This window comes from Peromyscus leucopus, chromosome 23 (genome assembly GCF_004664715.2).
Source record: "Peromyscus leucopus breed LL Stock chromosome 23, UCI_PerLeu_2.1, whole genome shotgun sequence".
Classification (NCBI taxonomy): domain Eukaryota; kingdom Metazoa; phylum Chordata; class Mammalia; order Rodentia; family Cricetidae; genus Peromyscus; species Peromyscus leucopus.
The window spans coordinates 18998850-19022355 of record NC_051082.1 but is presented as its reverse complement, the minus strand read 5'-3'; the positions used below and the strand labels follow the sequence as shown (position 1 = coordinate 19022355).

General features: G+C 47.9%; 1 protein-coding gene across 1 annotated transcript in view; it reads left to right on the top strand.

Annotated features, from left to right (window-relative positions):
- The window catches only part of Tmem132d (transmembrane protein 132D), a 632953-nt gene extending 609852 nt beyond the window's left edge, over positions 1 to 23101 (top strand). Inside the window, 6 exon segments of the mRNA XM_028870206.2 lie at positions 11171 to 11376; positions 14331 to 14604; positions 17133 to 17324; positions 21526 to 21913; positions 21916 to 21960; positions 21963 to 23101. Coding sequence (XP_028726039.2) covers positions 11171 to 11376; positions 14331 to 14604; positions 17133 to 17324; positions 21526 to 21913; positions 21916 to 21960; positions 21963 to 22705 — 1848 coding nt within the window. The 3' untranslated portion in view covers positions 22706 to 23101.
- The last annotated feature ends 405 nt before the right edge of the window (positions 23102 to 23506 follow it).

Genomic DNA, 23506 nt, shown 5'->3' with positions numbered 1-23506 from the left:
CATCCCCCATTTCACAGATAGGGAACTGAAGCAGAGAAGTGAGCCGTTCACAGTCACACAGCCAGAGATATACCAGAACACCTACCCAGTGGGACCCAGCCAAGCTGGAGGGTCTCGCTCTATATATGTCCTGTTTCTCCTGATAGTGCTTCCTTTTGCACCTACTTGAAGGGAGTTAACTTTACTTATGTCCAATGGTAACAGGGTCCTCCCCTGATAAGAGTACAAAGTGGTTTGTTTGGTTACATTTTTTTTTTTTTTTTTTTAGTGATTGTTAAACTCCACTTAATAGCATGTGGTCTGAAGCCTTTGGCGGCATGGGAAGTGGGTGTTTGTGACTTCCTCTGAGATGGATTACAAAAAGCAGATGGACAGAGGGCTGTGAGGTGGACAGATCTGTGATAAAGCAAATACTGTAAGACGTTAATTATCAAAGTTAGGCGGTAGGCGTGAGTACTTACTGAACAATTTCAATTTTCCCCTGATTAGTGCTTTTCATAATAGAATGTTGGTAGAAACAGGTCAGGTAGAAACAGGGACAGGCAGGGCTTGCACATGGCTCATTCTGCAGGGTGAGCGTGTCTGGTATTCAGGAAGCACCACGCGTAAAAGATGTGAATTCCCAGACGCGGCAGAGAAAACAAGATAGCTCAGGGCTCCTGGGAATCTACACAGTCTGGGGTGTGCAGAGAGAAGTCAACCCGAGCCCCTTGGCCTCCCACCTTGCTGCTGGAGGTCACAGCTGCTCCACCAGAACCAGGCATGTGTCCTCAGAGTCTGCAGGATTTGAGTCATCTCTCCCGACCACCACCAGGAACCAAGTAGGGAGGTAAGCTGGATGGGCAGTTTGCCAGCAGATGCAGAGAAGATGATATAGAAATGCACCGTGTACAGACTGCTGCAACAGCAGAGAGGAGATCATCCCTGGAGAAGGTGAGCAAGAGGAGCCCCTGATGCATTCATCAAAGAAGGACCATAGGGGATGACTTAATGTTTTCCACTGTTAACAAGGACTGCCTTCCAAGACAGTGTGTGACCGAGCAGGATGACCACTGAAGAACTCTAGTGGAGGGTGATTGTCTTGGTTATTTTCTGATGCTGTGATAAAACAACATGACCAAGGCTACTTATAAAATGAAGCATTTAATTTGGGGCTTGCAGTTTGGGAGGGTCAGAGTCCATGATGGCTTGAGCAAATGCATGGAGATGGGAACATCTAAGAGCTTTACATCTTGATCTGCAAGCAGGAGGCAGGCAGAGAGACACTGGGAATGGTGTGAGTCTTTTGAACTTCAAAGCCCCCCTCCCTCCAGTGCCACACCTCCTCCAACAAGGTTATAGCTCCTAATCCTTCCGCCAAATTCTCACTAACTGGGAACCAGGAATTCAGACATATGAGCCTACAGGGGCTATTCTTATTCAAACCATCCCAAAGGCCATTCACACAGGTTATCCAGTCTAGAGGAAAACCTCCCATTCCTCTTTCAAGGAAAGATCGGAAGCATCCATATGGTCAAGCCTTGGGCACTTACTACCCATAGGTCCTGCTGCTACAGGGCCGACATAGACCACTTCCTGTTACATAGGATGCAGCCAGCTAAAGAGAGGTCACTGATGACCTCTTTAAAGAATAGACTGTTGTGAAGTTGCTTTGTGCTGAACACATCCAGAGAGAGGTCAGCATGATGACGGATGAGAGAGGTGAGCTACTGATAGGAAGGCTTTGACCCATTACCACCCAAATGAAGGAAAAGTAAGTTTATCTTCTCCATTCCCAGAGAGGATCAAGTTCCTTCTTTCCCAGTCACCGGGCTGGAAGAACACAGTAATGCTCGGCCTGCTCACCGTATGCTGACAGGTTGAGCAATGAGCATATCTCAGTGAGTCCTGGAAGCTGTTGCTTCTTCCTCTGTCCTCCTTTGGTTGCTGTGAGGCCAGGGACAAGGCAAAAGACCTTGACCATGACCATCCTGTGCCCTCTTTGAGCCCAGGCAGAATAATGTGTGTGTGGTATGAGGAAATCTGGGGAGAGAGTTCTTTCTGCTCAGAGTCCCGGACCTAGCTGGGAACATATCTACCACAGGAGTGAGATCCTTCATCACAACTGGGCCTTGGTGGGCAGTGCACACACGGACAGCTTCTCCCTATGAGGAACTGTCCCTGTCCTTCACAGCTCTTGCAAGTCCCACCAAATCAGGAGAGAGCCACAGTTATTGGCGTATTAATGCCAAACACTGAACTTTTTTTTTTTTTCAAGAATGAGAAACCAGAGTAAATCAAAGAACATGGAGCTTGGGAGATGGATCAATGCAGTGCTTGCCTCACAACCATGAGGACCTGAGTTCGAGTCCCAGCACCCATGTAAAAGCCGGACGTGTTGGTGCAAATCTGTAATCCCAGAGGCATGATGTGGCACACAAAGATGAAGCTGCCACACTCCCTCATGAAGGGTCTCACTCGGTCTTGGGGGGTGTTGAGAAAGATAGACTCTAATAAGTGACTCTTGGGGACCCCTCTGTTCTAGGCGGTCTTTAGGATGACTGTAGCTGGGAACTAAGACATGGGGACTAGGGCTTGGCTCTAGCCAGCAGAGAGAACCCCCTCTAATAACATCCCTTCTGCCAGATCTTTATTTCCAGGCTCCATTCCTTCTTAGTCCTGCATTTCTACCCAACATACTCTCTTACTTGACTTGTATTTCCATGGCCTCACTCACTGGAGGAAATAGCCTAAACACAAACACCTCAATTCTAAAACATTCCCAGTCATATATTCTAGTTTGACTTCTGTTTTCTCTTTTTAAAGAAACCTGGTGCCAGGGAAACTCCCAGGAATCCACAAGGACGACCCCAGCTAAGACACCTAGCAATAGTGGAGAATGTGCCTGAGCTGACCTTCTCCTGTAATCAGATTGGTGAAGACCCTAATTGTCATCAGAGAGCCTTCACCCAGGAGCTGATGGAAGATGTAGAAATCCACAGCCAAAAACAGGGCCGAGCTCCCAGAGTCCTGTTAAAGAGAGGGAGGAAGGACTGTAGGAGCCAGGGGGTCAAGATCATGACAGAGAAACCCAGAGACAACTGCTCCAAGCTCATGGGAGCCCACAGACTCTGGACCGACAGCTAGGGAGCCTGCCTGGGACCAACCTAGGTCCTCTGCTTGTGGGAGACAGTTGTGTAGCTTGGTCTGTTTGTGGGACCCCTAGCAGTGGGACCAAGATCTGCCCCTAGTATATAAGCTGGCTTTTTGGAACCTATTCCCTGTGGTGGGATTCCTTACTCAGCCTTGAAGCAGGGGGTGGAGCTTACTCATGTCTCAACTTGATGCGCCATGCTTTGTTGACTCCCATGGGAGGCCTTACCTTTTCTGAGGAGTGGATGGGGGAGGTAGATAGGAGGTGGAGGGAGGGAACAGAGAAAGAGGAGGGAGGGGAAACTGGTGGTTGGTATGTAAAATAACTTTAAAAAATTAACAATAAATGAATAAGTAAATAAATAGATGATGGATAGATGATAGATAGATAGATAGATATGATGATGATGATGATAGATAGATAGATAGATAGACAGACAGACAGACAGACAGACAGACAGACAGATAGATAGATAGATAGATAGATTCGTTGCCTGCTGGCTTCTGCTCATACTCAGCTAGCTTTCTTCACTCTTAGACAGATCAGAGCCCAGCCTAGGAAATGGTGCCACCCATATTCAGGGTAGCACCACAATTCACAGCACACACACACACACACACACACACACACACACACGACACACACACACACACACGGACACGGACAAACCCACAGGCCAACCTCATCTAGACAATTCCTCAGTTGAGACCCTCCTCCCAGGTTGTGGCAAATTAGCTTTTCAAGCGAACCAGAACACCGGGTGAACTAGAGACACTGCTCCATCTTGGGTGCCTCTCTCCTGTTTGGTACAATGGTGCTCTTAATGCTTGCCACCTCACTGGAATACCATAAGAATAAAATAAGCCAAAATGGGTGAGACCTTGGGAAGGCTCTAGAAAGACAGCCGTCCCTGAAGTCAGGTTTCACTTGCACTGATGCATGGAGCTTACTCAAGAGGCCAGTTTCCCTGAGTCCCTAATGGCCTCTTCTTCATTCAAGCTGGTAACTGTCTCCTGAAATAGGAAAATGGCCTCCAGGGACTTCTTAGATTACTGTGCTCACCTGTACCGTCAGCTGCATGGTTTTCCGGGGCTATTTATAATAAAATGCCATGGGGTGGGGTGAGTGGCTTAAGTAGAAGAAATCTGTTCCCTCACTTCCATATATACATATAGGAGCAAGATCAAGGTGAAGGCAGAATTGATTTCTGTCTCCTTGGCCACCTCCTCACTCGCCATATCTGGCCTTCCCACTGTATACACATCTTCCACCCCTATGTCTGGACTGACCTTCTTATAAAGATTCCTGTCAAACTGAACATAGCCTAGTCACCATTTTCATTTAATTCCTTCTCATGGGGTGTGTGTGTGTATGTGTGTGTGTGTGTGTGTGTGTGTGTGTGTGTGTGTGTGTGTTGTCTGCTCTTGTGTGTGAGTACAGAGACACCACAAGTGTGCCACAACAGACACGAAGAGATTGAAGAACAACCTCGGGTTCAGTCCACACTTTCCACCCCGAGATGAGGTCTCTCGTTCTCTGCTGTGCATGCCGATCTAGTTGGCCCTCAGGCTTCCGAGAGTCTCCTGTCTCCACCTTCCACCTCACTGTAGGGCTGTGCTGCTGTGTCCAGGTTTACATGGATTCTGAGAGTCTGAACTCAGGTTCCTATGCCTTCAAGGCAAGTGCTTTACACACTGAGCTATTTCCCTAGTCCAAATTAATGATAGATAGATAGATAGATAGATAGATAGATAGATAGATAGATAGATGATAGACAAACAGATAGACAGATAGGTAGAGATATATAGATAGATGATAGATAGATATATAGACAGTGAGATAGATAGAAATAGATAGACAGATTAGATAGATAGATAGATAGATAGATAGATAGATGATAGACAAACAGATAGAGATAGATAGATAAATAGAGATATAGACAGTGAGATAGATAGAAATAGATAGATAGACAGATTAAATAGATAAATAGATAGACAGAGATAGAGAAATAGAGATATAAGACATACATACATACTAATACATAAGAGAGAGAGAGAGAGAGAGAAGAGAGAGAGAGAGAGAGAGAGAGATGTAGAAAGCTCAGGCCACAACATGAAATGGATTCCACCCTCAAGACCCATTACTCTCAATGATTCATTTCTGCTGGCAAGGCCATAGCCCTAAAGGTTCCACAACCTCCTTTGTTGTTGTTGTTGTTGTTTTACAACTTTTTATTAATTAATTAATTAGTTTATTTATTTTATTTATTTTATTTTTTTTATTTATGAGTAAACCCAAAACTTATTCTAAGCCACAGTCATCCTAGGGTCCTCCCTGTCATATAGCCTCCCTGATTCTGTGGGTTGCAGTCTGGATTAGTCACTGTTGGAGAGGATGTGGAGCAAAGGGAACACTCCTCCACTGTTGGTGGGAATGTAAACTTGTACAACCACTGTGGAAAACAGTATGGCGGTTTCTCAGAAAATTGGGAATTGATCTACCTCAAGACCCATCCATACCACTCTTGGGCATATACCCAAGGAATGCTCAATCATACCACAAAGAAACTTGCTCAACTATGTTCATAGCAGCACTATTTGTAATACCCAGAACCTGGAAACAACCTAGATGCCCATCAACTGAAGAATGGATTAAGAAAAGGTGGTACATATCTACAATGGAGTACTACTCAGCAGAGAAAAACAATGACAGCATGAAATTTGCAGGCAAATGGGTGGAACTAGAAAATATCATCCTGAGTGAGGTAACCCAAACTCAGAAGGACAAACATAGTATGTACTCACTCATAAGTGGATTCTAGATATAAAGCAAAGAACAATCAGACTGCAACCCACAACCTCCTTAAACAGCACCACCAGGTGGTAGTCAAGTGTTAAAACACATGAGCCTCTGAGTGGGGAGTGGGGGCTTTAGCATCCAAAGCATATTATTTAGTGTATTTATCACAAAGAATAGATGGAGTAAGGCTTTAGTGCTACACACAGCGCATTGCATTAGCAAACTTTAAATGTCAGCTGTGGTATTTACCTCTACCATCATCACGAACACTTTTTTTTTTCACCCAAGATAAAGACCAACCACAAGAGGGTCCCACCAGCCTAAGACTCAGATGCCAGCCTCCTGTGGAATGTCACTGTTTGCTCAGTTTGAGGCAGGAAAGATAAGAGTTCATTATCCTTCCTTGTAGCGTTTGAAAGAAAGGAGAGGGGAGAGAAAAACATCCAGAGGACATAAATTTTTGCCACAGATGTGATATTTAGATAAGATTTAAATCCGGCCAGCATTTAACCAGAAGCGCTAGAGCTAGCATTAAATTCACATAAGTGCCAGGATTATGCACACGAGAGTCAGAAATATTAGCTTTGTCTCCGTCACAGAGCAGGGGAGATTGGCTGGAAATGGATTACAGAGGGGACTCGAGAGTGTTACTTGATCATTCCTTGAAGCCGCCAACATGGTAAAGGGCTAGTTAATAAATTATTCGACATGTACCCGTTAGTCATACTTGAAGGAGAAGTGATGAAGTCTGACAGCTCACCTAGATGGTCGAATCTCTCTGGTTCGTCTTTCAGAAGGGGGAGTCTGAGGTCTAAGCACCTGGTGCTATGGATAGATGGAGAGAGGGGACCTGCTCCTGTGGATCCCCTAAGAACAAGCCTAGTGTGTGCCTATCTCCCACCCCCATGTACGGGGAGCCCTGTCTACTTAGGAACTGAGACTCATGTTTTGACAGCTGAAGGCCAGCCCAAGTACAGCAGGTCTTCCGGAGCTGGGAGAGCATAGAGGAGGCTATTTGGGGCAGAGCTAGGAAAGGACAATCATGTGTATGCGCCCTCCTGAGGGCAGACTTGAGAGAATCTAAGGCAAGGTAAGAACCAGGAGAGATCAGGCAGGAGGTAAAATCAGAAAGAAGTTTGAGTCCCCCACAGCCACCGTGCGTAACGACCATGAGCTTGGTGACTTCGGACACAGGACACATGTTCTCTGTGAAGTCACACTTCTCAGGAGGTTTACGCAGAGGCCAGCTGTGAAGGCTTGACTCTGAAGTCCTGGTGAAGGAGATTCCAGCCACAGAAACAAATGTTGGCTGCCATGCAAGACGAGGCTACATTACTTTCCTTCACTGTATTAATGTTTCCAGGATCCATGTTAACCCCAAAGTATCATTTTATCAACCTTAAATGGACACAATGAAATATATTTGTAAAAAAGTTATTTTAAAAGAATCAATCCTGGGATTGATGGCTCAGTTGGTAAAGTATTTGTCTGAAAAGTGTAAGGCCCTCAATGTAATCCCCCAATCCCACATTTTTTTAAAATTTGTTTTTATTTTATGTTCACTGGTATTTTGCCACCATGTATGTCCATGTGAGGGTGTCAGATCCCCTGGAATTGGAGTTACAGACAACTATGAGCTGCCTTGTGGGTGCTGGGAATTGAACCCGGGTCCTCTGGAAGAGTAGCCAGTGCTCTTAACCGCTGAGCCATCTCTCCAGCCCCCAAGTCAGGTACAGCAGCACACACTGGTAATACAAGTGGTGGGAGGAAGAGACAGGAGGGTCCCAGGGGCTTGCTGGACAGCAAGCTGAGACTTGTTGGTGAACTCCAGAGCAATGAAAGACTCCATCTCAAAGGAGGTGAACTGCATTCCCGAGAAGGGCAGCTAAAATTGACCCCTGGCCTCTACACACATGTGCATGTACGTGTGTGTACGCACATATAAATGTTTTCTAAGTGGATAAAAAGCATGATTCATAGCCACTGATGTCTCTAGGATGCATCCCAAACCTCCCAAACACAGGCTTAGGAGAACTGTGTCCAGGAACCAACCACCGAAGTCCCCCTTTGAGGCTAGACTACCATCTGTGTGTCCTGCCCGGGCACTTCCTTCCCCACTCCATCCCCTTGGTGGGAAGCTGTTAGGCTACATTGCTCCCCTGTGACTGGTATTTCCTGTTTGCCTCCACTTTCTCTCATGGACTGCCCTTTGCATTAAGAGAGCCCTTCCTGCAACCTGGAGGTTGGAAGTGTGTGAGGTCACTTAAGACAGAGACCCCTGCTCTGTGGGGACCCCAATTACATTCTTGGCTCATTCTGAGTTTTTGATAATTAGAGCTGTGTGAGCTCGTCTGTCTTCATCCATCTCAGTCAGCCAGGCTTAGCCTACTGATGCCATTGATTTGGCAGGTTCTGACTTACGAATACAGCCCTTGGAACACGGCCCCTTTGTATTGCAAACCGTCAGGGTGATGGCTATGGTGACTCACACCAAGCAAGGGCTCTTCTCAACTGTGTCACTGACCCCTGCTTGTGCCAGCAGCAACATGTAGCTCCAACTCTGAGATCTTGGCCTGGCATCAGCCACCATCTTGCCAACAGCCAGGTAGCAGCTATAGGGCCACAGGTAAACTTGGTCACTCATGTGGAGAATGTTAGTCCCAGCAAGAAAGAGATGCCTGTCACTGGTATTCACAGCTCACAGCCTATGATGGTCACATCCTCACTCCACAGCAGGAAAGGCAGAAGGCAAGCCCCGGCATCCTGGAGAACCAGAGATCGCTAATTGAACAGCTCTTTGGACTCCCTCGGAGTCCAGGATGTGGACTGTACCACATGAGTGTCTTCAGAGAGTCACAGAGGCAGATTCTCAAGCCTCCAGCCTCACTCTTGGTAGCTTGTCTATACGCTTAGCTTAAATAATACCTCCCACACCCACATGTGAGTTCAGCCTTGATCTATGGACACAAGATGTCCCGTGCACAGCCCTTGCCCCACGGACCCAGGACATCATCGGTCCTGTGCACAGCCCTGCTCCAATGTCCCCTGACCTTGTGTGCACAGCTCTGCCTCACAGCCCCAGGTCCTATCTCGTCTGCACCAACATTTGCCACTGCGTTTTGCCACCTCAAGGAGTCAACGTTCAGTCAAAAAGCCATGATGAAGGTAGTTTTACACTCAAAGCAGTGATTAGCGTACCCCGGCCCACACCTTGTTCTGTGCAAAGGCATGCTGTGTGGTTCTCTCACCTGGGATGAGCTCCAAGCTCCTTTAAATGGGTCATCTGCTTGGCAGGAAGGCCCTGAGAGTCAAGGTCATGAAGGATTCGTTTGCTCTAAAGATGACTCTTACAGCAGTTTCTCATGGTATCCTTTTCTTTTTCTTCCTCTCTCCAGCCTTCCCTCCTCTCCTTTCTTCCTTTCCCTTCCCTCCCTCCTCCATCTCCTTCTTCCTCCTTCTTGTCTCTCCCTCCTTCAACCTTTCCTTCTTTCTTCCCTCCCTCCATCTTTCCCTCCCTCCCTCCCCCCCCCTCTCTCTTTCAAGGAGTCTGAGCCTCTGAGAATGCTCAACCTGCATATAAGCGGAGATCCTGAAAGAGAAAAGGTCTTAAATTAAAAACTCCCTGGGCCCTGAAGCAAAGCAAGCTCTGGCCAGACCACAAATTATAATAAACTAGCCGTAGCTAGTCCCGCTGGACAATGCAATCAGATTTAAGTACTTTTGCTATTGGCAGACATTGAAGATGACAAAGTCGTCTTCAGTGGAGCCGGGTGCCCATTTCTCTTTGCGCTTATCGATTGGCCTCCCCACACAGGCTGAGCCTCACAATAGCCTGTCCTGTGCATCCTGCATCCGCGCTGTCTCTAAAGTGGACAAAAGCGCTTTCCCTGGAGAGGCCTTTGTGATCTTTGCACAACCTACTCATTTTGGTCTGCTTTCTTTCACACCCCTTTAAGTGTTAAAAGTAGGCTTTCCATCCTTTAAGGTGGAAAGTAAGAACCCTGGGGCTGAAACGGCACCTGGAAGGGGACAGGGCAGACAGAGGGACATCGAGCCCTGTCTCTTACTCTTCAACATGGTCCCGGGGTGGTTAGAGTCATCGGTGTCCCTTGGCCTTGGGTTCATCATATGTGAGATGCTGCTGATAATGGTGCCTGCCTCCTGTGTGGTCCTGAGGCTGAGATGATACTTTGGGTGAGCTCAGCAGGCATCCCTGACCTGTATCATATCTGGTGGTCAATGAGTAGAGGTTCCTCACACCTGCCTTCCTCTCCTTGTGTGGACAAGCAAGGCACAGATGAGGGGACTCATTCTTGCCCCAAAGTCCATCCTTCTATTCCACTCTGGGTCCACTCTCTACTGGAACCAACAAGCCACAAACCAGCCGTCTTTTGGAAGAATATGTTTATTCCCTTGTAGTTCTGAAAGTCAAGGGTCTGGAATCTGGAATCAGGAATCAGTCTGGGATTCTTCAGCTTCCAAACTGACTTTCCCCATTCCCAACCCTCCCTGACCTGTATGCTGGCAGCACTGCTTGCTGTCCCCATGTTCACAGTATCTGCCTCCTTCCTATACATTGCCAGTGTCCCTCTCAAAAAGGACAGCTGGAACACACCCAGGACCAACCCAAATAAGCAGGGCTAATCTCCATCAATCAAGATCCTTCCCTTTGTGTCTGCAGAGATGGCTCAGGAGTTAAAAAATGTTTGTCCTGAGAGTCTAAGAACCTCAGTTTGGACCTCCAGAATTCAAATAAATATCAGGTGGGCATGGCAGCCTGTCTGTGATCCCAGCCTTGGAGGGCAGACACACAGGCTACCCATAGCAAGCTGCCTAGCGAGAATAGCCATATAGGTGAGCTCCGGATTTGATTAAGAGACCCTGCCTTGATGAATAAGGTGGAAGGTGGACCAAGGCCGATTCCCAACATCAACCTCCGTTTCCACCTGCACATGTATGTACACACACATGCATACAAACACAAATGCATGCCACAGCAATAGGAAAACAGACAAATGTGTACAACTTTACTTACCAAAACAGTCTATCAAAGACCCTTAGTCCCGTCTGCAGGATCTGATCTGTCACCAGGTGTTTCATTCAGAGCAACTGCCTGTGCCTGCCCTACTTCACAATGATGAGTCCCAGACATGGCCACTGCCCTGTTCCCTGGTCTGTGGATTGTGATGATGCTCACCTCCTGCCTCCCTGCTTCTTTCTCTCCCTCCTCCCAACCAGGTTTCTGACAGATGTGACTACGTCTTTGTCAATGGGAAGGAAATGAAGGGCAAGGTGAACGTGGCAGTCACCTTCACCTACCAGCACCTGAGCAGCCCCCTGGAGATGACAGTGTGGGTGCCACGGCTGCCCCTGCAGATTGAGGTCTCAGACATGGAGCTGAACCAGATCAAGGGCTGGAGGGTCCCTGTTGTCTCCAACAAAAGGTAGGTGGGTATGAGCTTGTATGTATCGTGTGTGTGTGTGTGTGTGTGTGTGTGTGTGTGTGTGTGTGTGTGTGTGTGTGTGTGTGTTGCACATTGGGCATCCAGAGCAGAAAGTCATGTCCATTGTACTGAGGCTGAAGAGGGAAACACATAGGTGACTAACCACCTGTGTAGGCAAGAGAAAGAGTAGATGCAAGGGTTCACTTGATGACTTACTGGAACTAAGTGCCTAGAACCTGCCTCGTGGGCAGCTGGACTCCAGCCACAAGACTTCAGCTAGAGAAAGATGAGCTTAAGATGCCACTCCACAACCCAGGACAGGAGCTCTGAGCACTCGGCCCTGGTGAGAAGTCTGAAGCTTGTCTGTCTTAGTGTACCTGTAGCACACTTGGGTGGAATTTGGTAGAGAGGTCATCTATCAGAAATCCAGGTGAGGACCAGAGAGGCAGAGTCATAGAAGTTTAGTCTCTCTTTTCTGGCCATCACTGCAGGGACCTCCATGCATACACATGCATGCACTGGAGACGTTTCAAATGTCTGAGTGAGTGAGCATATGCCAGCAGACAAGGAAAGACTTCCACGGGCTGTGATGCAGTGGAGGGTGGGGAATCGGTTGTCACTGGGAGGACTTGGATAGTCTTCGCCTTTGAGGTCCACACCTCTAGTCCTGTGACATCTGGAAGACGATACAGCTTGAAGAGGAAGTTGGTGCCATGGACAGTGGGAAGATGGTTCTTGGAGATATTTATTTGGAGAACTGGGTTTCCAGGGGCTGGGATAGATGGTGAGTGGATGTTGTTGTTGTTGTTGTTGTTGCTGCTGCTACTGCTGCTGCTGCTGCTGCTAATGATGATGATGATGATTATGATGCAGGCAGAGAATTAACCAGGTCTGCTGCATGCTCATCTCAATGCCACCAAAGCTGATGGACTCACATAGGGCTATGAGCTCACTGAGAAGCGGGTAGCTGATATGTGAATGAAGGCTGAGATGATAGCGGGAAGGGGCCAGTGCATACAAGGTATCAGACAGTGAGGGAATGGCTAACATCTGTCTGTTTGAAGCCATCTGTCCCTGTCTGCCTTGATTATGGCATCTCACTAAGCTCAAGGTAAACACTCACCTCTTTTAGATGCTGGTTTAGAGGACTTTGCCAGTCGTTACAGCTCTGTCATATTAACTACATATTACTGTATGCCCTGGTTATCCTAAATTGTTAACTTGACACAGCCAAGAGTCATCCTGGCAGAATATCTCTATTGAGGAATTGTCTAGATCAGGTTGGTCTATGTGAATGTGTGTAGAGAATTGTCTTAATTATTCATTGATGCAGGGGGCGCCAATTCACTCTGGGCAGCGCCATCTACTAGAAAAGTGATTGTGGGCTGTATAAGAAAGCTAGATAAACATAAGCCATAAAGCCAAAAGACAGCATCCTTCATGGTTCTTATCTTCAAGTTCTTGCTTGAGTTCCTGCCCCAACTTCCCTCGATGATGGATTCTGACCAGGAAGTGTGAGCCAAATAAACCCTCCCCATCCCAAGTTGCTTTGGGTCAGAGCATTTTATCAATGCATCAGAAAGGAAATCAGAACACTGTATGATGCAGGGCCTTAATCTAAAATTCAGTATGGCTTGAAGAACTATATGCACAGTCTCTCAGAGTCTGTGCAGGAGCAGCCAGGTGAGGCTTAATGAAGTCCTGAAAGTTGAGGTCTACCAGTGAAGCTGGTACCCCATCTGGAGGCTCCTGCAGAGAAGGCTCACTCAGGCATTGTCCATAGGGCTCAGCTCCTCACTAGCTACTGATCAGTAGACAAGGGACCTGCCAGATGGGTGTCTCCATAGGACAGCTCAGAACACAGCATCTTGCTTCATCAGAGAGAGCTAGTGACAGAAACCATAGAATACAAACTACATTGATGTCACTGTCTTTTTTTTTTTTTTTTTTTTTTTTGGTTTTTCAAGACAGGGTTTCTCTGTAGCTTCGGAGCTGTCCTGGACTCTGTAGACCAGGCTGGTCTTGAACTCACAGAGATCCACCTGCCTCTGCCTCCCAGTGCTGGGATTACAGGCGTGCGCCACCACCGCCGCCGCCGCCGCCGCCGCCGCCACCACCACCACCACCTGGCTGATGTCACTGTCTTTAAACCCAATCATGTAGCCAGACATGATGGAATACATCCTAGGAAGCTGAGGCAGGAGAGTTGTCACCTGGCCTACATAGTGGGACCTTGTATTAAGAAATGAATAAAAAGGTCTTGTGAATTCTCCTACCCAGCAACCATTACTTGAGTGTACATCTTCAAGGAGCCTTTGACCCTTGATGTCTATTGGCAGGTAATGGTTGCTGGGAAGAGAGAGACATGGTCTTCAGTGGTTCAGCCATAGGTAAATGTAAAAGCGATACTCCTGTAAATAGTCTCTCACACTTGTCCCTGTAAGCAACCCTAGTGAAACTCCTTGGTCCAACCCCTCAAAACAACAAAAGACACAAAAGTAGAAGGGTCGGTTAGTAAAAGGAAGGGCCATCAGCGAGAGTGGGAGGGGATGAGAGAGGAAAAACGATGGGGATGAGGAATATGATCAAAATACATCGTGGACATATATGAAAACGTCATAATGAAACCCATTATTATACATTGTTAGTATAGGTTAAGAGAAAATGTTTATTAAGGGAGGGACTGTCCAATCCCTTTTGAATAGAGTCATAAAACCCATTCAGCACTTGATGAGAGAGGGTGGTACAGAGTAAATGCCAGAAGTGGGGATCTTTGGGGAGATCTTAACCACCTGTCATACCTCCCCATCTGTCCAATTAGAACTCTTGCCGCACCAGTGGTTAAACACCCTGGATCTCCTGTGTGTGCCTGAGCCCTAAGCAAGCTGGACTCTTTGGAAGTGGACTCATGGAGTCCCTGACAGTTGCCCTAATAAATAAATATCTTTTGACAGGCCAGCTCGAGACAGTGAGGAGGAAGATGATGATGAGAAGAGGGGCCGAGGCTGTACCCTCCAGTACCAGCATGCCATGGTGCGAGTCTTGACCCAGTTTGTGGCTGAGGCGCCTGATCCCGGGGGACACCTGGCCCACCTGCTGGGCTCTGACTGGCAAGTGGATATCACGGAGCTGATAACTGACTTCATGCAGGTGGAGGAGCCCAGGATTGCCAAGCTGCAAGGAGGGCAGATCCTGATTGGCCAGGAACTGGGCATGACCACCATCCAGGTAAGGCATCTGCAGAGTTGGGCAGGGCTTTCTATTCCACTTCTCTGGCAGGTGGACACTCAGCTGTCTACCATTGCTCAGAACAGAGCCTCCTAATAAGGCATGCTTCAGTGAAATCACAATGTACACAGTTTGAGTGTGATATACAACAAGGACCCTGAGACCCGTCTCACGATACATGGGAGACACAGGGTTCTACCTCTTTTTGGCCATGTCTCCAAAGCAATGGCAGGTCTTATCTTGAGAAGCAAAACCCTAACACAATATGTGGAGACACAAGGCTCCACCTTTTCATGATCATGTGCCCTAAACCATGGCAGGTCTTACCAGCTTGAAAGGCAAAACCCTAGAGAGTTCACCCTGCCTGGGTTACAGGCCTGGCCAGCTCTTCCATACTGGCCATTGTCTCTTGAACCTGCCATCCTAGTAAATCAGGGAAAGCAGCATAGAAGCGTTTGGAGGTAGGAAAGGGACAGGAGAAATGATGTAATTATATTATAATCCCAAAAAAATGTTTAAAGTGAAAAACTAAAACAGAATTAATAATAGAGTCATCACTACTCCTAAGAGTTGTCCCCTGACCTATATATACACAATAATAATAATGATGACTAATAATATAATAATAAATTTAAAAAAAAAATTTTGAGTCAGGGTTTCTCTGTGTAGTTTTGGTGCCTGTCCTGGCTCTCTCTCTGTGGACCAGGCTGGCCTCGAACTCGCCGCCACCACCACCACCACCACCACCCGGCCTGAAAAAAAAAAAAAATTTTTTTTTTTTTGGTTTTGTGAGACAGGGGTTTCTCTGTGTAGCTTTGCGCCTTTCCTGGATCTCGCTCTGTAGACCAGGCTGTCCTCAAACGAAAATTTTTTTTAAAAAAAATCAAAGGAACTGTCACAGCAGGGCATCCAGTCCTGAGACCATTTCACTCAGGTCCACTGAGTTCCCGAGTGATAAACTTGTCCATTCACTTCCTTCTGAGGACTGTCATCTCATGCCCACTGCCATTTAAATGGCCACAGACAGATAAACCAAAGGTGATGGTTGGATGGTACTTGAGCCTGTGAAAATTGGTTTATTGAAATGTTGCCCTACAACTCGAAGGTCAAAAGAGCAGGTGAACTGGGATGCAGACCTAATTCACCCAGAGGTCTGAGGATGTACAGAAAGGGGAGGAAGCCAGCTCTTCGTTGTGGGCTGGGATGGGAGAATCATGTTCCCTGGTCCCTAGAAGTGTGCAGAGGAAATCGAGATTGGAACATCAACACCAGGCTGGACTCAGAAGCAGGGTCCGTGTGGGTATGGGTGGGTGCCATGGGAGGCAAGACAAGATTTCAAGATGCCACTGGATCTCGTGGTTCAGAGTTTCTCAAAGTGTGGAGTCAAAGCCTGATGTGCTGGTGAAAGCCTTTAACCCCAGCACTCAGGGAAGTGAGATCTATAGAGCAAGTGCTGGGCCAGCTAGGGTTAGACAGTGAGATCTTGTTGAGGAAAAAGTCAAATTATGGAACTGAACATCCCAGGACAGGAGTAGATGGTATTAGATAGTATTAGATAGTATTTGATAGTATTAGACAGTATTTGATTAGATAATATTTGATTAGATAGTATTTGATTAGATAGTATTAGATAGTATTTGAATCAGGAAGTCTTACATTTTTTTAGATATTATTTATTTTTATGTGTATGAATATCTTCCCTGTATTCATGTCTGTGTACCACATACATACCTGGTGACCACAGGGGCCAGAAGCTGGAGCAATAGATGGTTGTAATCAACCCTGTGGGTGCTGGAAATTAAACCCAGGTCCTCTGTAAGAGAAGCTAGCACTCTTAACCACTCAGCCATTTCTCCAATCCCAAGAAGCCCTACTTTATAGTTAGCGCTGGCTTTCCCATGTGAGACAGAAATAAATACAGTTAGAGTGTCAAGTCATGGTTCTCTGGGGGATGTGAAGGCTTTTGGGAAGTTGAATGATTTTAAATAAGGGTGCACTGATAACGGCAGAAATGGCCCACGGTGTGTACAAGAATCACCACACTCAAAAGAACAATGACATTAATTCCTCTGGCTAAGGATAAGAGTGGGTCACAGTGAGCTGGGCAGTGGTGGCGCATGCCTTTAATCCCAGCACTCGGGAGGCAGAGCCAGGCAGATCTCTATGAGTTTGAGGCCAGCCTGGTCTACAGAGAGAGATCCAGGACAGGCACCAAAACTGCACAGAAAAACCCTGTCTCGGAAAAATAAAAATAAAAAAGAGTGGGCCGCAGTGACAATCAGAGTTGGTCTGTGGGTGTCCCTCTGCACACCCCTCGTATCTGCTCCATGCTGTTGTGTAGAAGTACATCACACCATTGCATTCCCATGATCAAAGTTTAGTTTTAGACGAAGACTGCTTCTGCTCCAATGGGCTCATGCGGGCTCCTTGCCTCTCATTGCCCTGCATGCCCTCACACATGACAGGTAGTGGATGAAGTGCTGTAACCAGAGAGAGCCTCCCCCTTGACATGCTCTTCTGTCCTTCAGATCCTGTCCCCTCTGTCGGATGCCATCCTTGCCGAAAAGACCATCACTGTGCTGGATGAGAAGGTCACCATCACAGACCTCGGGGTCCAGCTGGTCACGGGGCTTTCCCTGTCCCTGCAGCTCAGCCCCGGGAGCAACAGAGCCATTTTTGCCACTGCGGTGGCTCAGGAACTTCTGCAGAGGCCCAAACAGGTAAGGAGGGAAAGCTCTGGATACACGTTAGCTGAGTCTCACCTTACAGATGATGTCAGCACATGCTAGGTGAGGTCAACATGCACCAGGGTGATGTCAGCACAACTAGGTGAGGTCACCATACACCAGCTGAGGTCAACATGCCCCAGTTGAGGTCAGCATACACTAGAGTGGTCACACATTAAGTAGACTTCACACCAGGTGAGTATCCCATCATGAGAACCCCATGGCAAATGGCGACTCTTAGCAGGAGATTCACATACTCCAAACGGACATCACATGGCCTGCGTTTCTTGACTTCAAAGGAGCTGCTAACAGGTAATTGCAAAGCCTCTTGCCTTCTAGCTCCCTGAAATAGATGGTGACCATCAGCCACTCAGGGTAGAGGCACCAAAAGGGTGCTCCTCTGTCCTCCACACTCAAGCGTGCTGGGGTGGGGACCTGGGCAGGTTACACTCTCCTCCTGTCCAAATAGCCCTCCCTAACTGGCATGCTGGGCCTCACCCAGCAGTGGGAGGGAGGTGGAGGCATGGGCAGACTGAGGATCACCACAGCCTGCAGCCAGGTCCCAGCAGGTTTGGAAGCTGATGTAGAACATATACTGCCTCTCCTTATTGCTCAGGCAGAAGAAGGGAACTGATGTGAGGTCATATTCCCTTTTCTCTTTAAAGCCAATGTACTAACAGGCTGTGTTATGCATTCGTGTTATGTACATGGACGTGTCTTAGGTCTCTTTTGCTGCGATCCACACTAGGTCTAAAAGCAGCTTGCATAGGGAAGGGTTCATTTGATTGACAGTCCATCACTGAGGAAAGTCAGGGCAGGAATTCAAGGCAGGAACTAAAGCAGAGGCCATGGAGGAATTCTACTTACTGGCTTGCTTCTCATGGCTCTCTCAGCCTGCTTTCTTACACCATTGAGGACCACCTTCCCAGAGGTGGCACCACCCACAGTGAGCTAGACTATCCTACATCAATCATTAGCCAAGAAAATGCCCTTTAAGCTAGGTGGCAGTGGCACATGCCTTTAATCCCAGCACTCGAGAGGCAGAGCCAGATGTATCTTTGTGAGTTCAAGGCCAGCCTGACCTGCAGAGTGAGATCCAGGACAGGCACCAAAACTACACAGGGAAACCCTGTTTCGAAAAACATAACAAAATGTTAAAGAAAAGCCCTTTAGACTTGCCTAGAAGTGTATCTGATGGAGGCATCATCTCAATTGAAGTTTCCTCTTCCCAGATGACTCTGGTTTGTGTCGGGTTGACAAAAGTTCAACCAATATAGGACACATTTACAGATATGCCAACCTGTGTGTCTTCTATGTGATCATGTATGTGTCTGCATGTGGGTCTATATGTATCTTGTGTATTGTATTGTCTGCTGTGTACATGTTTGTGTTGTACATGTACCTATGTGTATGTCTATATGCCTGAGTGAGCGTACTGTGTGTTGGGTGTATGTACATGTGGGTCTTGTTCGTGTATCCTGCGTTGTGTGCATGTTTGTGTATGTGTCTGCATGTGTACTGTGTACTCTGTGTATGGATGTGAATATAATGTGTATTGCTTGTGTTGTATGGGCATTGTGTGTGTGAATATACTCTGATGCATGCAGTTATATGGTGTGGTGTGTGAATATACTCTGATGCATGCAGCTGTATGGTGTGGTGTGTATGTGTGTATGTGCGCAACTCAGTGATTTGTACACTGTAGATCTGCAGATAGAATATGCTTACTCCTCTTCAGATGTTGACAGACATGATTTCTTAGATGAAACATAGAGATGGAGATGAACTATACAGCAAAGGACAACAATGAGTTCTCTCTGCATGGGATCATCCTCGTCCAACCCACAGAGAGACTTTTCTGGAAGCTTCCCTATCCATCAGAAACCCTTCTTCCACCACAGCAGGGAGAGTTGCCAGACCCAGCCTCCCTCACAGCACCAGGCATCTGCAGAGCCTGACCGTGCTCACAGCAGGAAGAAGACAGAGTCCAACTCACTTCCTCCAGCCCTTCTGTCTTCCAGCTGGACTTGCACCTCAAATTCCCCTCTCAGGTGCTAGCCAGTCATTGAGTCCTGATAGCACAGTCTTATATGGAGGATTTGGGGTTAGAAAACATTGGAGAGCTGATGTTCCTAGTAACCGATATGAGTTCTTGGCAAAAAAATCAAGCCTCTTTTTGTCTAGAAGGATGGACAGCAGCCTGCAAAGTACAGATAGGAAGAGCAAGAGATGAGCTTTCCTCCTAGCTCAGTGGATGATAAAATCAGACCACAGCCAGTTAAGAATTTAAAATGTGATAAGACACAGCCAGAATAGAGCTAATCCATCCCTGACATGCAGAGTGTCACCTGCTCCCCTAAGGGTAGCTCTGGGGTAGGTTGCATGGCCCTCAGTCCCCTTGTGCAGCTTGGCGATGACCTGTCGACTTCAAAAAGCCAGTCGCCCGGTCCGTATGCATCCCCTGCTGAGATCTCCTGGCACAACAGAGCGAGCTGGCTGAGCTGGCGGATCAGTGCTGGGTCCTGTGGCTTTTGCACTGCATCCTGGCCCATTTCCCATGGAGGGGCTGGCTTAAGCCAACATCTAACAAAAGAGGGTGTGGAAGCCACCTTTGAGGATCTTGCTTTGTCTCTTCCGGGGTAAACATCACCCAGGATGTTTACTTCAGTCACTGGTGAGGGCTGTTGGGATGGGGGAAAGGAAGAATACCAGTCAATCCTAGGGAAGAAGGCAGAGGACAAAGGAACTCTCAGATCCTGGCTGAGAGACCCAGGTCATCTGGCTCCCATGCTCCCTTCCCTGAGATCTTGTCATTTTTTAAGTCTTACATGATTACCACACTCATATCTTTGCTTATTTGTGAGCTACCATGGTGGCCCCCAAGGGGGCCTGACTACCTCATTTTACATAAGTTCCTTCCATTCATCTTTTGTGCTACTATCAGAGTCTTCCTTCTTAAGAGAAAGGGGAGGGGCATGACCCCCTCAGTGATGCTCAGCTTCAGGGCTATCATGGTGGTCTCCTTTTTAACTAGCTGAGGACAGCAGGTAAAGCATGGGTCTCTAAGAACTGTTGCCCAGGCTGGCCTTGAACTTGCAGGTCCTGGGAAATAGAAACAGGGCTTGGGGTGGAGTAGGCTTTCCAGAGAACTGGATGAGGAAGAAAGCAGGCGGCGTGCCCAAAGCCAAGATCAAAGGCCTTAGTTAAAATGAAGACATCAATGAGCAATGAAGACATCAATGAAGCCACTGGCTCACGCCATGAATGGATGAAGATGTCTGAACACAAAGTGCAGAAGGCAAGAGATGGAGACACACAGGGACCTCGGCTATAGACGGCCTTTGTGTCCCCAAGTTTCTTCCCATTGGTTGAAGTGAAGGGTGGGGGAAATAGAGGCAAAGTCTCCTACTGTCTCTAGCCATGTTCACAGCTAACTTAAGCCAAGGCTTTGTCTCCAGGGGAGCACAGGCCAGCTGTATCCCGGAGAAGGTCGAGCCAGTGACACCACGCCCTTCAGTGACCCTGAGGGGTTTCTCTTTCTGTCTAGATCAATGTCCTCAATCTGTGTCATGTGTGATAATGCGACCAGATGCTAAGATGGTGTCAGATGGCAGGGTACCACATTGAATTTACACCTGAGACCCTTGTGTAGGAGCCCGCTCACCAGCCATACTGTCTGATAAGCAGTTTAAAATTGTGCAGGAGTAGATCATGGGGAGGCTCTGAACCTGTTTGACTGTTAACAGCTCAGAAAATAAGTCAATCTTAAATTTTTTTTGAGACAAGATACCCCAGAACGCATTACACAGTCAAGGATGACCTAGAATCCCTATGCTCCTGCCTCCATTTCCCGAGTGCTGAGATTAGAGTTGTGTGCCACTGTACCTGGGTTAATGTGGTGCTAGGGATGGAGACCAAGGCTTCACACTTCCGAGGCAAGCACTCCACCAACTGAACTATGTCCCCAACCTCAAAAGCCAATCTTATTTTGGAAGGCTTAATCTGGTCCCATTTGCCTGCCCCCTCTTGGTTCTTTATAGGAATTCACATCCCTCCATGTTCTGTGGTAGAGCTGCTCAGGGCTTTCTCTACATTGTCCAACTGGCTTTTCCTTGAAGCCCCAGGAAAAGTTCATCCTACGTGCCGGCTTGCTGAGTCTCTTGACGCATGTTGACCCACTTCTCTTCTTTCACAGGAAGCGGCCATCAGCTGTTGGGTGCAGTTCAGCGATGGTTCTGTCACCCCGTTGGACATTTACGATGAGAAGGATTTCTCCCTGATGGCCACCTCCTTGGATGAGAAGGTTGTCTCCATTCTCCAGGACCCCAAATTCAAGTGGCCTATCATCGCTGCAGAAAACGAAGGGCAGGGGGCTCTGGTGAAGGTGGAGATGTTGATCAGCGAATCTTGCCAGAAATCTAAGCGGAAGAGCGTGCTGGCCGTGGGAACAGCCAACATCAAGGTGAAATTTGGACAGAATGATGGGAACCCCAACAGCAGTGAGAGCGGACACCTTGGGGCCGGGCTTCATGTGGAGAATATCAACGAGAGGAGATCCAAAAGGCCTTTGCAGGAATGGGGCAGCCCGAAGGGCCGTACTACAGCAGCTCATCCATGGGGCTCATGGAGGGATGGGGAGTACAACCAAGAGGCCGACTTTCCAGAAGAAGGAAGGCCAGGAAAGCCTGTTAGATGACATCATCCTCTCACAGACCATGGCCACAGACCTCACCAGCTTCCCAGACCAGGTGGACCTCCCCAGGAGCAACACAGCCTCTGAGGAGCATGACCCCGATCAGGCAGCCAAGGGCTTGAGTGACCTGGAAATTGGGATGTATGCTTTGCTGGGGGTCTTCTGCCTGGCTATCTTGGTGTTCTTAATTAATTGTGTGACCTTTGCCCTGAAGTACAGGCACAAACAGGTTCCCTTCGCCGAGCAAGAAGGTCTGAGTCACTCTCATGACTGGGTTGGGCTGAGCAACCGGACAGAGCTGTTGGGGAACCACCTGAACTTCGCCTCCTCCCAAGAGGAGCAGATCACTGCCATTGACAGGGGTCTGGACTTCGAGGAGAGCAAACTCCTCCTCAGCTCAAACTCCCAGAGCAGCATCAATGGACAGCTGTTCAGGTCGGCAGGAGCCATGCTCACAGATGGGAAGGAACAGAAAAGCGAACCCCCCACATCCCCTACCTCCAAAAGGAAAAGAGTGACATTTTCCACATTCTCTGCCATCTCCTCAGATGACGGGTGTTCTGCTGGGAACACCATGGTGTTGAGTAATGAGGATGACATTAAGTGGGTCTGCCAGGCCCTGGGCCCCGGGGAGTGCCCTGAACCTCACGGTTGCGTGGAGAGGCTACATGAGCATGTGTAACACAGACTCCAATGTTACTCTTACCTTTCAGCCTTTAACCCGCCCGGGTATGGAGAGTACACATGCAGCCAAGGGGGAAATGAGACAAGAGGACACCATAAGGGTGACACTGTCTATGGAGCCTTGGGAAATGATCCCCGCTGAGCCGGGGAGGCCCAGAGTCGGCACCCATGCCTGTGCCGTGGCGCACAATGTTCCGGTGCCACCTGAGAGGTTTGCTGTGCATGGCAAAATGTTTTCACACCTGGAACCAAGAAGCGTGTTGGAGGGTTTGCAGGGAAGGACTCCCCCCCCCCTTTTCATCTAAGCGATTTGGTTTTTGGGTGAGATCCATGCTGCTCTGAGAGTCAGTATTTCAGACCATGAAAATAAAAATTAAAAAAAAAAAAAAAAAAAGCAAGGCTCAGAATGAGCATGCGTGGATCCGTGGGAAGAAGCACGCCATCTGAGTGGCCCCGTGGGGCCGGCTATGAGTGTGCATACAGGCAGAGCCTACTGCTGAGGCTGGATGCAGGAAGCAGGGTAGTGAACTGGTATTTCCCAAAGATGGGGTCAAAGTTGGCCAGGGATTATCGACAGGCCAAGGCAGAGATTAGCAGGGCAAAAAGGAACTGGTTAGATGAGTAGCCCACAAACACCTTTGTAACTACGTGCCAAGAAACACACACACACACACACACACACACACACACACACACACACACACACATCATTAGAGCAACTCAGAGAAGCCTCCTGCCTGTAGGACACTGGGCACAAACCACGTGGCTCCTTTATCAAGTTCACCACATTTGAACTTGA